The sequence below is a fragment of the Malaclemys terrapin genome, chromosome 6 (assembly GCF_027887155.1).
Source record: "Malaclemys terrapin pileata isolate rMalTer1 chromosome 6, rMalTer1.hap1, whole genome shotgun sequence".
NCBI lineage: Eukaryota > Metazoa > Chordata > Testudines > Emydidae > Malaclemys > Malaclemys terrapin.
In genome coordinates, this window is record NC_071510.1 from 121,806,639 (window position 1) to 121,822,610 (window position 15,972).

At 49.7% G+C, this 15,972-nt stretch overlaps 1 protein-coding gene across 1 annotated transcript in view; it reads left to right on the plus strand.

Annotated features, from left to right (window-relative positions):
* The first annotated feature begins 3,396 nt into the window (after window positions 1-3,396).
* The window catches only part of PSTPIP2 (proline-serine-threonine phosphatase interacting protein 2), a 59,772-nt gene continuing 47,196 nt past the window's right edge, over window positions 3,397-15,972 (plus strand). Inside the window, exon 1 of the mRNA XM_054031222.1 lies at window positions 3,397-3,480. Coding sequence (XP_053887197.1) covers window positions 3,448-3,480 — 33 coding nt within the window. The 5' untranslated portion in view covers window positions 3,397-3,447. The remainder of the gene's footprint in view (window positions 3,481-15,972) is intronic.

The following is a 15,972-nucleotide window of genomic DNA, read 5'->3' on the forward strand; positions in this document are numbered from 1 at the left end:
GCTTTTGTGGGATGTTAATGAACAAATGACATTGCTAATTGTTAGGTGGCTACTCAAAGCCTGTAATGAACAACGCTGAGTGCTCATTCCTCCTTCCACATGGTGTTCTCCGCTCCCGCCTCTTCATGCACGTTATTACCAGCGTGTGGCAGCTGAGGTTACTGTTGCCCTCTCCAGGATGGAATGGCAAGCGCTGCTCAAGTATTGATGACTACTATGTCATCTTCAAGTGGCTGGCCCAGAAATCATAAGAAATTACAAGCTCCCTCTCCTCGTCTAGATAGAAGCCTTGGTATTTTGGAGCTGAATGGTGTGACGTCCATCTAGCACTGGGCAAATCTTGGTGGTTTCAGTTTGCATGGGGTCCCCAGCTCCAGCTCACACTCCTTGCTTTTGTGTCCTGCAAAGGACTAGAGATGATCCTTTGATGTTTTCAAGTAGAAGGGCCTATTTCCTCCAAGCTTTCTACTTGGGTTTAGATGGTACCTCACAAGGGATAGCTCAGTGGTTTGAGCATTGGCCTGCTAAACCCAGGGTTGTGAGCTCAATCCTTGAGGGGGCCACTTGGAGATCTGGGGTAAAATCAGTACTTGGTCCTGCTAGTGAAGGCAGGGGGCTGGACTCAATGACCTTTCAAGGTCCCTTCCAGTTCTAGGAGATGGGATATCTCCATTAATATTATATATAATATAACAACAACACAGGATGCATATTGACATGCTTTCATTCTGAAGGATCCCAACACACTTTGCAAGCTAAGGTCTGGATGATTCCATGCCGAGGGGACCCCTTACTCACGTGGAAAATATGGATAGCTGCCTTTATAGCAGAATCTTCCCTCATCCTGGGAGCTGGTGGTATACCCTCCAGGGCTGGGGATATGTGCATCATCGCCCCTACTAACCTGCTGTCCTTTGAAAAGTAAATACAGTCTATGCAGCCATATTAAGTAGTTGACATGAACAGTGTTGCCAGGAAGCTGGAAATGGCTAGGATCCCTGGAGCCAATGCAGCCACATGGGGCCTTTGCACACAATGACGTGGCCTCCAGCAGATTCTCATTTTACCTCTAGATCGTTCCTCATGGGGACAACACTCTCCCGCCGTGGAGTGATTTGGGTTTACCTTGTTAGTTACAGTGTGTAATAAACCACGTAGACAGCTGCACGTCGACATTGCAACGTTAACCCAGGCTCTTACCCAGGTTTTAGCCCAACTCTCCCATCCACACACAAAAACCGTGTGCCTGGATTGGGAGGTGCTTTTAACCTTGGCTAATCTTATGGGAGCATAGATTAGAACCCAGGCTCTGCTTCAACTTGGGCTGGAACCTGTCCACTTTCCAGTGTGGATGTAGGATAAATCACTTCAGTGCTGATAGTCCTCCAATGCCTTACCATGGTGCCTTCTGAATAGTTCTCTCACTATTGAGTGGGAAAGAATCCTAGAGTGTCTCAGCACAAAGAACCAGGGGTTGTAGCCTCCAGCAACACATGGGGGAGTGCAGAAACAGTGAGGACACAGTAGTGCCGGTAATACGACTTTGCAGTATGGCTGCTCAGACTCAGACGAGGTTAAAACTCAGGTGCCAATCGCCCAAGTTAACTTAACCCGAATGAGATCTGCCACCTTCTATTGCCTCTTTGTGGGAAGAAGCATTAGTAACTGACTGACAGCAAATATTACCCTAGGATACGCTGAGTTTCTGCAGGTTTTGGTTATCCAGTGGCTGAAAAGCAGCCATGAGACTGACTAATTCTAGGCTGTGTTTGATTAGTCAGATGTCAGTAAATGGACCTGCAGGTTCATGTCAGAAGGTTCTTGCTGACAGCAGTGCTTGTTACTAAAGCAAGGCGTTGGCTCTATGGAAAATAATCAGATGCATGCAGGGAAAGCAGCACTGTCTAGCAATTAGTAGGCTAAAGCTTGGGTTCTCATCCTGGCAATGCTCCTCGCTCACTGTGTGACACTAGGGTCAAAGGCCCCCCATAGATTGCCCTACTGAGAGGGGGTCTGTCCTCCCTTAGGCTCAAAAGTGGGCACTAATTTGGGGTGTCCAACTTGAGACATCATTAAAGAGTCTGATTTTCTGAGGTGATGAGCAATCCTAGGGCGAGGTTTCCGGTCTACTGGAGGTCAGACTAGATGATCACAATGAACCCTCCCGCCTTGGAATCCATTAATGATCTAATCAGAGGAGAAATTCACACACACCTTGTGGGAATGCTGTACAGCCAGTTGCACTGAACTAATGGTGTCCTCTGCCTGTTGGCAAACATGTAATGAAACTATGCCCACTAGGGGGGAGGGATAGCTCAGTGGTTTGAGTATTGGCCTACTAAACCCACCCTCATAAGTTCTATCCTTGAAGGGGCCATTTAGGGATCAGTGTAAATAAATAAATAACCTCTTAGGGACAGTACTTGGTCCTGCTAGTGAAGGCAGCAGACTGGACTCCATAACCTTTGGTTCATTCTAGCTCTATGAGGCAGGTATATCTCCATATATTATTTATTTGATGGTGGTTACCAGTGGGCAGTGATTACTGGTGGTTTCCCCCTCTTTCTCTGGGTATTTCCATTCTGCCCTTGAGTTACTCCTCACCCTCACCCCTTGATTCAGCCCTGCAAATAGCTGTGTGTGTTACAGATCATTAACTTGGAAAGGCTAAGGCCCATCCAGAACCAGTCATGGGCACTGAGCAATTCAAACATCTGGCCCCACATCATTCTTGACCATGTTCTTTGCCTCATAATGCTTTACCGCTGCAAAGGGTTGTACATGCATTAGCAATTTAACATAGGATTATTATTAATCATACTGCCTAGCTCTTACAGCTATTTTCATCAGTAGCTCTCAGAGCGCTTTACAAAGGAGGTCAGTATCATTAATTATCTCCATTTTTAGAAGGGGAAACTGAGGCACAGAGAGTCACTTGCCTGAGGTCACCCTGCCGTCCTGCAGCAGAGCTGGGATTAGAGTCCTGGTCCCCTAAAACCCAGCCCAGTGCTCACTCCGCTAGGCCACACTGATTTGGGGCAGAGACTTGACCCATGATTTGGTAATCTGCTGCACTCATTAAGTAGCCTAGGGAGGAAACATCCAGCCAGGCGTGCACTTGCTGAGCCCTTCACTCCTAAAGCCCAGGCTCTCTCCATTCCTTGCCCTTCTTCCCCAAGAAAAGAGCCACTAAAAAGGAAACAAGCCCAGAAATGCAGGAGGAAAGTCCTGAAATCCCATGCAGATAATCGCTGGCTTGGCAGGGAGGAGGGGAGAAAGCAGGGTGGCTGGTTGCTTGCTTTGGGGTTTAGGACCCAGAGGAGCCAGCGGCAGGCACCAGGGATCGAGGAGGAACTAAAAAGTTATCGACTGTCAGTGTGGCTGGAGTGGCTCAGTCTCTGTGCAGCCTGGGGCGCTGGGGGACTCTGCTGCAGCTCTTCCTGCACCATGAAGGAGACTCTGTTCAAGGGGAACTTCTGGGTGAGAGGGGTCGCTGGCTGGGGCTGGGTGGGAGGTGTTGGGGGGACCAGCTGGCCTGGGGAAAGAGGGGCTGGAATGAAGCCAGCCCCCAATTGGGCTTTTCTGGATTCCCAAGAGCCTTTTTCTCTCTAAGGAGCAGCTTAATTCCCTGGGCTGGAGCTCCCGGCTTGTCCCAGCTTTTCTGACCCTGCTTTCCTTCTGCCGTGCCTCGGCTGGAGTAGGCTGGCTTCTGCTCTGGCGCCAGGGCAGCTGTTTGAATGCATGTCATCTTGGAGACCTCTGATGCACAGCAAGAGCGGAGCGCCAGGGTTTGTGTGGCTCAGAAAGTAAATAATGTTCGTGGTTCAAATGGCCTGCCTGGCAGTAACTGCAGCTGGCTGGTCCTCGCTGGCGTTTGGAGCCCATATGCAGCAGCTTTCCTTGGACGAGGTGTTCTTCACTTACTGTCTGTGTGGCTTTTGTTGTGTGCTGTCCTGCAGTGGCTGTGTGGCACCCCAGAAGTGGCTGCAGTTCTGTGGTGAGCGACACCATCCCTCTGTGTATGCACTTGGGGTGACATTCTGGCCCCACTGAAAACAATGGGAGTTCTGCTGTTAACTTCCCTGGGGCCAGGGGAAGAGGGGGCTTGCAGGGTCAAATGCCCCCCCAGATTGCCCTGCTGGGAGAGAGAGGGGCTCTGTCCTCCTGCTGTGCCTGCCTGGGCCCCTATCCGTGTGGCTCAGGCAGGGAGTGGAAGGGGCAGGACCAGCTGCTACATATATTATATAGCACTTCTATGGCCCCGATCCTACCAGCTGCTCCGCAAGTCAGATTCAGTCGCTCCTGTGAGTGTCTCTCCACTGCAGACAGGATGTAGTCAGTTGGGCTCGGTGCAGGGGTCTGCGTGCATGAAGTAACTTGCCGGGACAGGGTAGATGATGGAAACTGACTTTCTGGTCCTTGACATAGTCTAATCACAAGGGTAGGAACTAGACACGCTTGTGTTTGATTCTCTGTTCTTACACTAAATTGGTGTGTGATCTTTAGGAAAGTCACTTGGGCCTGGATTTCTCCGCTGTCTTTGAGTTCCTTAATTTTTGGGTGCCCAAGTACTGAGTGGGTACGACTCCAGTGAAAGGCAGTCAGAGCAGTGGGTATGCAGCACCTATGAAAATCCAGGTGCCTGGATGTGGACACCCTAATACTGAGGCACCCAAAATCGGAGGCCACTTCTGAAAATGTCGTCCTTAGCCTTTTGGTGCTGTCATTCCCTAGCTATAAAATGGGGCTAATGACGCCTCCCCTACCTCACGAGGATGTTCGCCTGACTGAGAAGCACAGAGCAGCCTCCCTGAAGTCTGTGCAGGGGTTGGCTGGATTAGCTGAATGTGACTGCTGTGGTTTGCAATGTGAGGTGTAAATGCTGAGTGTTGTAAGGGGTCTGTTGTCTCGGTCCGCAGCATGGCACAATCGGCATGCAAATACAAGGTACATATTGTAAAAAAGTATGAAAATAAGCATTGGTTTGTGCCTCGCCTCTGCTTTTCAGCATAAACGACACCCATTTTTATCTCTGCTGTTTTGGAGACGTGCTACAGAACTTCATCTGTAGGGAAGAAGGTCTGTGAGATCCAGGGCTGTGTGTTTAAAAAACAAACAGAAAAACAACCTCCTGAAAACTGTAAATTCAAGGCCCTCCTTACCTCTAGGATTTTAGAAAGGGTGTGTGTGTAGGGGTGTGTGTGTGAATGAGCCATCAAGTGCATGTGTAGGGTTACCATACGTCCGGATTTTCCCGGACATGTCCGGCTTTTGGGGGCTCAAATCCCCGTCCGGGGGGAAATCCCCAAAAGCCGGGCATGTCCGGGAAAATCGGGAGGGAGGGAGGGAGGGCTCGGCGGGGCCTCTTTGGCCGGGGCCGGTGCGGGGCCGGGGGCATGGTGCCGGGCCGGGCGCGCGGTGCCGGGCCGGGCTGGGTGCGGGGCCGGGCGGGGAGCCGGGGGCCGGGCCCGCGGGGCTGGGAGCCGGGCTGCCGGGGGGTGCGCTGGGAGCCGGGCCGCCGGGGGGTGCGCTGGGAGCCGGTCCAGGGTCGCGGGGCTGGGAGCCGGGCCGCCGGGGGGTGCGCTGGGAGCCGGGCCGCCGGGGGCCAGGAGCCGGTCCGGGGTCGCGGGGTGCGCTGGGCCGGGGGGTGCGCTGGGCCGCGGGGCCGGGATCCGGGGGGTGCGCGGGGCCGGGAGGCCGAGCCGGGCCGGAGCCGGGCCGCCGGGGGGTGCGCCGGGCCGCCGGGGGCCGGCAGTGCTGGGCGGGCCGGGGGTGGTCGGCCGGGGCCGGCACCCCAGGGCCCGAGCCGACCCAGCCTGGGTCGCATCTCCTCCCCCCACACCCCCCCTTACCTGCTTCAGGCTTCCCGCGAATTAAATGTTCGCGGGAAGCAGGGGAGGGGGCGGAGACTTTGGGGAGGGGGCGGAGTTGGGGCGGGGGCGTGGCTGTGGGCGGGGCCGGGGTCCTGTGGAGTGTCCTCCATTCGGAGGCACAAAATATGGTAACCCTATGCATGTGTAGGGAAAATATTGGAGAGGTTTGAAAAAACCTGCCTCTGAGCAGTTTGCCTGTCTCTGATGTCATTGTGGACTAAGGGGATGTCTTGACTCAAACTTACTTTGTGGTCATCTACAGTCAAGTTAGCTAGCTTGAGCGACGGTGGCGGGCCTACCGCAAAATAACCCAGATGGGTTGGATTAGCCACACAGAGCAGCTGCATTCCTTCTGCGTTATTTGCTTGAGCATCAGCAACACTCAAGCTTCCTCACCACCCCTGTGACAGGCCAGCTACCTCAAGTTTAACGCAGCACCTAACCCAAGCTAGAGATTTGTGTGTGTGGATGGGGGTCAGGTTAGGGACAGTGCTCAAGTTATACCTTGAGCTAGCGCTGCAATGGAGACAAGACCTTAAGTTAAAAGTGGGGCATCAGATCATCCCCTCCCATTTTGAAAAGCTGCAGGAGGGGGCTTTGTGGGAGGAAATCTCTAAATGGAGTCACCTCCTCTCTGCCTCCCCCAAACCTAGTTGGAAGAGCCAGGGCTGTCTTCTCAGAGGCCCTGTGTCTCTGGTCTTGGCTGGGCAGCCCTCTGCTTCCTGGCTCCATTGGAGTGCTGATAGTGTGTGAGTCTGTGTCCCCAGAGGGGCTGTGCAGGAAAGGCTGGGGGCTGAAATATCTTAAGGCTCTCAGAGGCCGAAGGAGAATGATGTATGTCTCTTCCCCTGCCACTTTCCCCACCCTACGAGATCCCCCAGCATGGAGTGTCCTCTACTCCAGTGACAGGAGGAAGGATATCACAGCAGGGGCCGATCCTCCCTTTTGCATGGAGAAGGGGAAATCCATGCATGGAAGGCGCTCATGGTATTCATATAGCCCAGGGGGAGGTTTTTGGGGGCCAAGGGAAAATGCTGCGTAAACCTGCGTGCCTTCACACCCAAGGAAAATACAACAGAATGTCCCAAATTCCCTCCTCCCCCAGGTCACACACTGCTCGCTCTCCCTCCCCTGTCTCAGGAAGGATTTACAAAACATCTCCACTGATGCTGGCTGAAAATTTTAAGCCAAAACTTTTTCTCCCAGAGAGCAAAGCTGCTTCGGCGACACTGGAATGTTTTTGGAATTCGTGTCTTGTTTCCGAATTGTTTAGTTACAAAGAAACCTGAAAGAAAAAATCCGATATTCGCACAGCTCTAGTTGGGAGGCCTCAGGTCTTGGGTGTCCAGCTTGAGATCGCCAAAGGCCTATTTTTTCAGAGGTGCTCAGTGCTCTAAATCCCACTTGGAAACCAAGGGTGCTGCAAGTGCTGAATATCAGTGAAAACCAGGCCTGAGGAAGGGGGGGGGGGGGCAGTTTGCCAGCTTTTGGGGGCAGCTTTTTGTTCTGTGTCTGTATAGTACTTAGCACAATGGGGTCCTGGTCCAAGACTGAGGCCCTTAAGTGCTACCACAGTACACATAATAAATAATAATAATGCTGGACCCTTCTGAAAATGTTGTCCCCATCTCCTTCCCCCTATGGATGAGTAAGAGTCCCTTAGTGATGAAAGAGCCTGCAGCACCAGTTTGGCAATGTGTTTTATATTGCCAGCTGGGGTACAGCTCCTCCCAAATAAGTTCTCAACAGCAACCCCACCTGGCCTCTCCCTTTCCCCCTGCATTTTCAGAGAAGGAGTCAGGGGTTTTGTGGTTAGCAGCCAAGTGCTGTAGGGCAGTGGTTTTCAAACTGCGGGTTGCGACCCAGTCCTGGGTCGCGGAATGGAAGGACTGGGTTGCAGTGGCTCTGGTCAGCACTGCCGACCGGGCCGTTAAAAGTCCCGTTGGCGGTGCTGCCCAGCTAAGGCAGGCTAGTCCCTAACTGTTCTGACACCGCGCTGCGCCCCAGAAGCAGCCAGCAGCAGGTCCGGCTCCTAGGTGGGGGGGCCACAGGGCTCCATGCACTGCCCCCTGCCCCGAGCACTGGCTCCACACTCCCATTGGCCAGTTCCCAGCCAATAGGAGCTGGGAGGTGGTGGTGCCTGCGGGCGAGAGCCACACGGAGCCACTTGTGCACCTCCGCCTAGGAGCCGGATCTGCTGCTGGCTGCTTCTGGGGCGCAGCGCGGTCTGCAGTGCCAGGACAAGTGGGAAGCCTGCCTTAGCACCCCCATTGCACTGCTGACCCGGAGCTGCCGGAGGTAAACCCCTGCCCCAACCCCACACTCCAACCCTCTGCCCCAGCCGAGAATCCCCACAAATCCGGAGCCCCCTTCTGCACCCCAAACCCCTCATCTCTGGTCCCACCCCAGAGCCTGCACCCCCAGCCCAGAGCCCTGACCCCCTCCTGTATCCCAACCCCCTGCCCCAGCCCAGAGCCCCCTCTCACATGAACCCCTCATTCCCGGCCCCACCCCGCAGCCCTCACCCCTGCACTCCAACTCTCTGCCCCAGCCCTGAGCCCCTCATCCCCAGCTCCATTGGGTCACGGTCATCAACAATTTTCTTCAACTGGGTCACCAGAAAAAAAGTTTGGAAACCACTGCTGTAGGAGTGTGTGTGTGTCTCTTTCATGAGTAATTTTTGTTTCTTGGAGAAGATCTGTTGCAGTTCAGTTAGGAAGTATCCTAAATGAATAAACCTAATCAATGGAGCTGGTGGGGGAAAGAGAAATAAATTTTGTGAAATATTTTGAAAGGACTGAAAAGAATTCATTTCATTTGAAATTTCCAGTCAGTTTTTAAAATGAAAATTTCTTGTATTTTCAGGTTTTGAAACAAAGCTTTTTGAAATTTTCAAATACTTAAAACAAACAAACAAACAAAAAAACAATTAAAAATTTCATTTGTCAGCAGGGCAAAACCACCTTTTCCCTGCCCTTCTACTAAATGATGGAGGGCGGGGTATAAAAAGTGAGTATTCTTCCCCCACCAAAACAAAACCTTCCCCCAAAATTTCAAAACTGTTTGTTTCTATTTTTTGTTGTTGTTGTTGTAAAATACACACATCTAATTTTGGTTGAAATTTTGTGAGTGTGTGTGCGCGCGCAAGTTTTTGTTTTGGTCAAAAAGATAATTTTCCCTGGGAGGGCGGGGGGACGGAAGTTCAACATCAAATTTTTGATAGGTTCAACTAGCCCACACATGTCAAAATAAAAAAACTATAGAATCTCTTATGGTGCATGATCCTTGTTCATTTGTGAATCATGCAGGGCCTGAGCCGGTCAGCACTTACGTCTGTGAGTTAGTCAGACCATGTGGGTGGTACCATGGAATTCAGTGGCACTATTCACAGAAGTAAAGTTACCCTCAGGCTACGTTTACAGCGGCCCAGCTGCAGTGTTTCAGTGTACACACTCACTGTAGTGACGGGAGTGGTTCTCTCATTCCTGTAATTAATCCACCTCCCTGGGAGGTGGTAGCTAGGTCGACAGAAGAATTCTTCCATCGACCTCGTGCTGTCTATACAGGGGGTTAGGTTGGCATAGCTATGGGGTGGCCAGCCTGAGAAGGAGCCAAAATTTACCCATGTACATTGCCAAAGAGCCACCGTGATATGTCAGCAGCCCCCCATCAGCTCCCCCACCCGCTCCCAATGCCTCTCACCTACCGGCAGCCCTGCAATCAGCGCCTCCCCCTCTCTCCCGCACCTCCCGATCAGCTGTTTTGTGGCGTGCAGGAGGTTCGGGGTGGGGGGGGAGAGGGAGAGGAGCGAGGGAAGTGCAGGCTCAGGAGAAGGGGCGGGAAGGGGTGGAGTGGGGGCAGGGCCTGTGGCAGAGCAAGGGGTTGAGCAGTGAGCACACCCCTCCTCCCCCCCCCCCCCGACACATTAGAAAGTTGCGCCTGTAGCTCCAGCCCCAGAGTCGGTGCCTATGCAAGGAGCCGCATATTAACTTCTGGAGAGCCACAGGTTGGTCACCCCTGGCATCGCTAGAACTCTCAGGGGTGTGGATTTTTCACACTGTTGAGAGTCGCAGCTTTGCCCATGTCAGTTTTCAGCGTAGACCGGCCCTCAGTCATATGTGTAGACAGGATCGGGCCCTGATTTGATTCGCATTAGTACTTGTGATTATTAATCCATTCCACCCTCCTCATCCCCCTCCTTTTTCAAAATGTTCCAGTATATTGCTGACCCCTTTCAGCCTGGTGGGAAGTTTTATTGTGGGTTCTGAACACCTGAATGTCAAGGCTTGTAATGGACATGCAGCTAGATTCTTAATCCTGCGAACAGGCTGGAAGAGATGGATTCTACCCCAGGATGCTTACAGTCTAATATGCGGGGGGAGGTGAAGGGGGGGTTGTTGATGTTTTTGGGTTTGGTTTGGCTTTTTAACTATTTCTATATTTAGGAAGTTTTCACAGGTGTGTCCTAGCCATGTAAATATCAGAGCCAATACAGTAATCATTACAACAGTGAGCTTTTGTTTAGAGAAACATTATACAGGACTATAATCACTGGATCTCTTCAGGGCTGCCCAGAGGATTCAGGGGGCCTGGGGCAAAGCGGGGGAGCTTGTACTCACCAGGCGGCGCTCTGAGTCTGCGGCGGCGGCATTTCAGCGGTGGGGGGCCCTTGAATTGCTCCGCGTCTTCGGCAGCACTGAAGGACCTGCCGCCGAAGACCCGGAGCGACTGAAGGGCCCCCCGCCGCTGAAATGCCACCGCTGCGGACTCAGAGCGCCGCCGGGTGAGGAAAGGGATTCTCAGCCAGGGCTCGCGGGGCCCAGGGCCTGGGGCAAATTGCCCCACTTGTCCCCCCCCCCGGGCGGCCCTGGATCTCTTTATTTGACAGGGTGTTAGCATGCTACAGAGTGAGCATCTTTACGCTGCCCAGAATGTGTCATTTCTAGTGATTTGATTAAATTGAGTGAAATCTCTGATGACGTATTTAACAAGCCAGGCACATCTCTCAACTATTAATATTCAAACTAATCAGACGAGTGTGCTGGGGTTTTTTGCCGGTGGATGTACGTGGCTTGAGTATTGAATAAATAGTAACCAACTATCTAAGTATCTATTTGTCCTCTGTCTGTTTGGCAGGGTACGTAATTGGTGCATTAATTTTTCAGTGTCAGTCACCTTTGTTTGAACCATTCCTCTAGAGTTGGACTATTTTTCTTTTTCCAGCCGGAGGCTATCAGAAGCTTATCAGCTACTAGCAGATAAGAGATTAATTCCTCATTTCCTTGTGTGTGACCATTTCTGGTGGGAAGCCCCAGTAGATTGCCAAAGGATCATTTGGTAATTAATATCCAATGATTTGTGATAGCTGGTTATAAATTGCATTCAGTACCCCGTAATGACTGCAGATGTCCACCATATATGTATAAAATCTCCTCATTTCCCCAACATGTATCCCTCTAATTTGCAGTTTTTCATTTGGCAAAACTCTCAGCGTAGTAAAGATGACAGGGTTGAGCTGAGGATTAAAGGGTTACAGTGCATTATTATTTATTTGGATTTGTGTTGTGGTCGTACCTAGAAGCGTCATTCAAGGATCAGGGCCCCTTTGTGCTAGGCTCACAGGGTGAAAAGACAGTCTGTGCTCCAAAGAGCTTATGATCTAAGTACTAACGACTGTTGATTGGCCAGGACTGCTTGGTGGGGGCGCAGATGGGTGGGGGAGGGGAATGAGTGATGGAAGGAGAAGCCAACAAAGTAAGTTTAAAGAGGGATTTGGTTTTAGGTTCTCCCAACTTGGCTTCAGCAGGGTATCTGTGTATCGTTGCTGTGCTAGCTGTTGCAAGAGCTCCAACTTCCTCCTTTCATTTTTTCCTCTTTGTTTACTGAAAAAAGCAAGAGGAAGAAGAGCTTTTCTCCACGAAGCCTACTGACCATCGTTGTGTGAGCGATGAGGATGATACCATGGGAGAGTAAGAACTTCTCTGTCAGGCTGTGTCTGCACTGGGAAACTTGGTAGCTATACTTCTCCACCGGTGTTAGCAAGGGTGGACTCTGTAGGGTAGACCAGCATCATGGCTGGTGGGTTGGAAAGGGTTAACTGGGCGTAGGCAACACATTGGCTAAAAATAACAAAACCAAAGTCTGAGTCCTGTTCCTACTGGAGTTGCATTGATGGTAAATGATGATTACAGAGTTTCTTAGTTCAGACCAGTCTGAACCATCACCACTGAATGACCGCAGGTACAGTTGTGGATGCTGACTGTCCAAAGCCACATTCGGATTGGCTGGTGGGGCCTTCTTGATGTCACAGGTGTTCACCAATTTCCAGCTGTACTCAGCTAGGACCTTCTGGTTGATTTATTCAAGAAGTCCCTATTACCATTGTGGTAAAGGAAGAAAATGTTATGATGCTTCACTGATAAAGAACAGAAGGACAGTGAGTCCTTCAAAGTCACTGTACCTTGTTCACCAACCTAACCAACTTCCATTTGATTTTGATCTGAACTGCTTATTTTGTATCCCCATCTGTCTGTCTGCACTGATACTCTGGCGTGACATTAGAATTCAAAGAGCTGGCATAGTAAGTCATTTACGTATTGTTTTCATCTGAAAAATAGCAGCTAGAGGTGTCAGATTAGGTGGATACTATAAATTTACTAGTAAACACAGTTCAGATCATGCAACCATCCCTTGTTACCCGGCCTCACAGTCCCATCCTGTTTCCAGTCTCATCCACTTGCTCCCCTGTCCATATGCTTTTCTTCTCTTCCCCTTTGTTCTTCATGCTTTTTTCTTCACCTCTGTTCTCACAACTTTTCTCCAAGTATTATCATTGTAGCTTATAAGCAAACATTTTAAGAGTGCAGCTCCTTCAAGATGCATGAATAACAAATCAACTTGAAAGATGCTGGTTAGGTGCGTGTGATGTGCCCCTCTTGTGGCTAACTTATAGAGGATAAGAGTCTACTACTGCTACCAGCTAAAGAAGGCACTCCTTTAGGTCCAGTGGTAGAGGCCTGTGCTTTGAGGGTGAATGTCTCAGGCTTGCTCCTTGCTGGTGGACTTGTGGAGGGGATTGTTGCAAAAACCACATGATGTTATTTTCATTACCCTTCACTCCCACCTTGTTTATCACTTGACCTGTTAGGTCTAAACTTAGCTTGTAAACTTTATAGGGCAGAGTGGTCTTTTGTCTCTAAAGTGCCATAATCCCCACAGGAATTGTAGACATAAACTGTGTCAGAAATTCTTAGTTATGCTCTTCACTGAGTGACACTCCAAGTCCGGAAGCAAAAGATCAGTTATTAATGTAAAGCTGCCTCTACAAATGGAACATAAATGGAAAAGAAACCTGCTGAAGACCATTCTTTCCCCATCCTTTTATTTCCTGTGGGCCTTTCCTGAAGCAATTGTTGCCAGTTGAGCAAGCAAAGTTTTTGCAACTTGTCATTTTCATCTCATATTATTAGGTCTGTTCTTTTATTTTTTTATTTTTTTATCACTTCCTGAATTTCTGTGCCTGCTTCTTCCCACACCAGTTTCTCTCCCCCACACCCTGACTATTTCAGGTAATTTGGCAGGCAAAACCCTTGGCTCCTAACTGGACATTAATTATTGTCTTGGGTGCCTATAGATCAAACCAGCAATAAGAACAATGATTAAATTGCTATAAAACAGACAAAGGAGGACATATTGGAATGCAATCCTGAACCTTGAAAGCCGGGTTTTCGTCCTCTTGCTTTGCATGGATGGAAAAATGCTTTAGAAGAAGATGTTTTCAAATGTGCATAAGTGACTTAGGCTAGGTCTACACTGCGGGGGGAGGGGAGAGTCGACCTAAGATACGCAACTTCAGCTACGTGAATAGCATAGCTGAAGTTGCGTATTTTAGGTCGACTTACCTGGCTGTGAGGACGGTGGCGAGTCGACCGCGGCTGCGCCGCCGTCGACTCCGCTTCTGCCTCTTGCCGCGGTGGATTTCCGGAGTCGACGGCAGAGCGATCAGGGATTGATTTTTATCGCGTCTTCACTAGATGCGATAAGTCGATCCCCAATAGATCGATTGCGTGCCCTTAGGAGTCTAACTTTCCAAACAGCTCTGTACACGTGGAATATAGCAGATCTGGATGCTAGGTGCCCTCCAGTCATATTGGTAAATGGCTCCTTGCTGCTTGGAGCCCTTTGTGCGTGTGTGTGTGTTTTTTTTAAACTGGCTGAAATGTTAGTTTCCATTTGTTTGGAATCCTGTGCATCTTTTGCAGAATCTGGAAACATCAGCTGCTGCTTTGTCACCTTGAAATTGTTTGTTTAGCGTTTCGGTGGATAACACTGTAAAGCATTTCTGGGTTTCTGTTAACAGCTCTAGCAGAGAGCGAGGAAGGTGGTTGAGAGGTGAGAACTGAACTTGTGCTATATTAAGACTCCCTATATAGATTATACAAGATTTTGTGAAAAAAAAAAAAACATTTCCCATCACGTGCTTGTTAGTTTACTTAGGAATTCAGGTCTTATCTGCCCTGGAAGACTTACTGCTGGGAAACTAGTAAAATTGTTTCAAACCAAGGGGCCGAGGGTGAAATCCTGGCTCTATTGAACTCGATGACAAATGACCCATTGGCTTGAATGGGGTAGGGTTTCACCTTGAGTTGAATTATTGAAGGTGGAAGGGATTTATAGTCATGCTTTTTAAAACTGATTTTCACACCCATTAAATTCCAGTGCATAATAAACACAAGGGAGAAAGAACATCATTGTTAAAGATGTACCACCTCTGCCCCTTCTTAAGGTGCCAGAGCTCCCAGTGCTTATCTCTGAGAGCCCCAGAGGTCCTTTAGTAGAACTAGGGAAGACCAGACCTGACTTCCCTGATAGTTGTAAAGTTTACAAATAACCAAAAAATTCTCCTGTGCGACCTCCCCCCCAGTCCCCCCCCTCCCCCCAAACAACAAAAAGCCGTTCAGGGTTCCTTCATTTATTGATAGCCCCCTTCATCCACAAATCCACCTCCTCTTCCGTCTTCCTGTTCCTCCTTGAAACTCTCCTTTGCTGTGACACCTTCCAAAACTTGACTGGGTTTTTTTGAGTCATATCAGCACTGTATTAATTTTAAAAAAAAAGCAACATTTGTACAGGAATCAGTCATTGATCCCACAGTAATTACAAGAATGGCTGTCATGAGTTAATAGGAAAAAACGAAACATAGGCCAAGCTGCTTTTAAAGTTTACATTGTTAGGCAGCAGGTGGGCTGAAACCACGGCCTGTCAGCTTTGTCTCATGGTTTCCTTGTGCTCCGCATCTCTCTCTCTTGTCTTAGGGGTTGTCTATGTGCAGACCTGCACTGGTTAAGTTAAAATAGTTAAATCAATGCAAATCCCGCTGGGGCCTCTCTTAGTTCAGTTGAGTGGTTGGCTTTGGTTTAATTTAAACTGGTTCATAACTAACTTCAGATCAAATGGAAACAACCCTACTCTTATAATGGAACAGGAGTGTCCTGCCCAGGGATTTGCACCAGTTTAACTATGCTGGTTTAAATTCACATTTAAGGCTATACTGGCAAAGCCTAATACTTACATTGGGGCAGGGACCATCTTTTTGTTCTGTGTTTGTACCGCACCTAGCACAGTGGGATTATTGCAATAAAAATAATAAGAATCATAAATAAGGAGGTAAAAAAACAAGACCAAGGCACCCTTTGCATGTCACCTTTAAAATAATCATGAGTGACCATAAGAACGGGCCATACTGGGTCAGACCAGGCGTCATCTAGCCCAGTATCCTGTCTTCCGACAGTGGCCAACACCAGATGCTTCAGAGGAGATGGTACGATGAGATTGCCTACAATGGCATCTGGTCCATCAGCGGCTGCCAGTAGCAAAAATCCCCAACCGTGGGAGACAGGACACTAGATGGAGAGGGCTCTGAGTTACTACAGAGAATTATTTCAGGTAGTGGTGGGTCTTGCCCACATGCTCGGGGTCTAACTGATCACCATATTTGGGATCAGGAAGGAATTTCCCCCCGGTTAAGATTGGCAGAGACCCTGGGGGGGGTTTCGCCTTCTTCTGCAGCATGGGGCATGGGTCATTTGTAGGTTTAAAC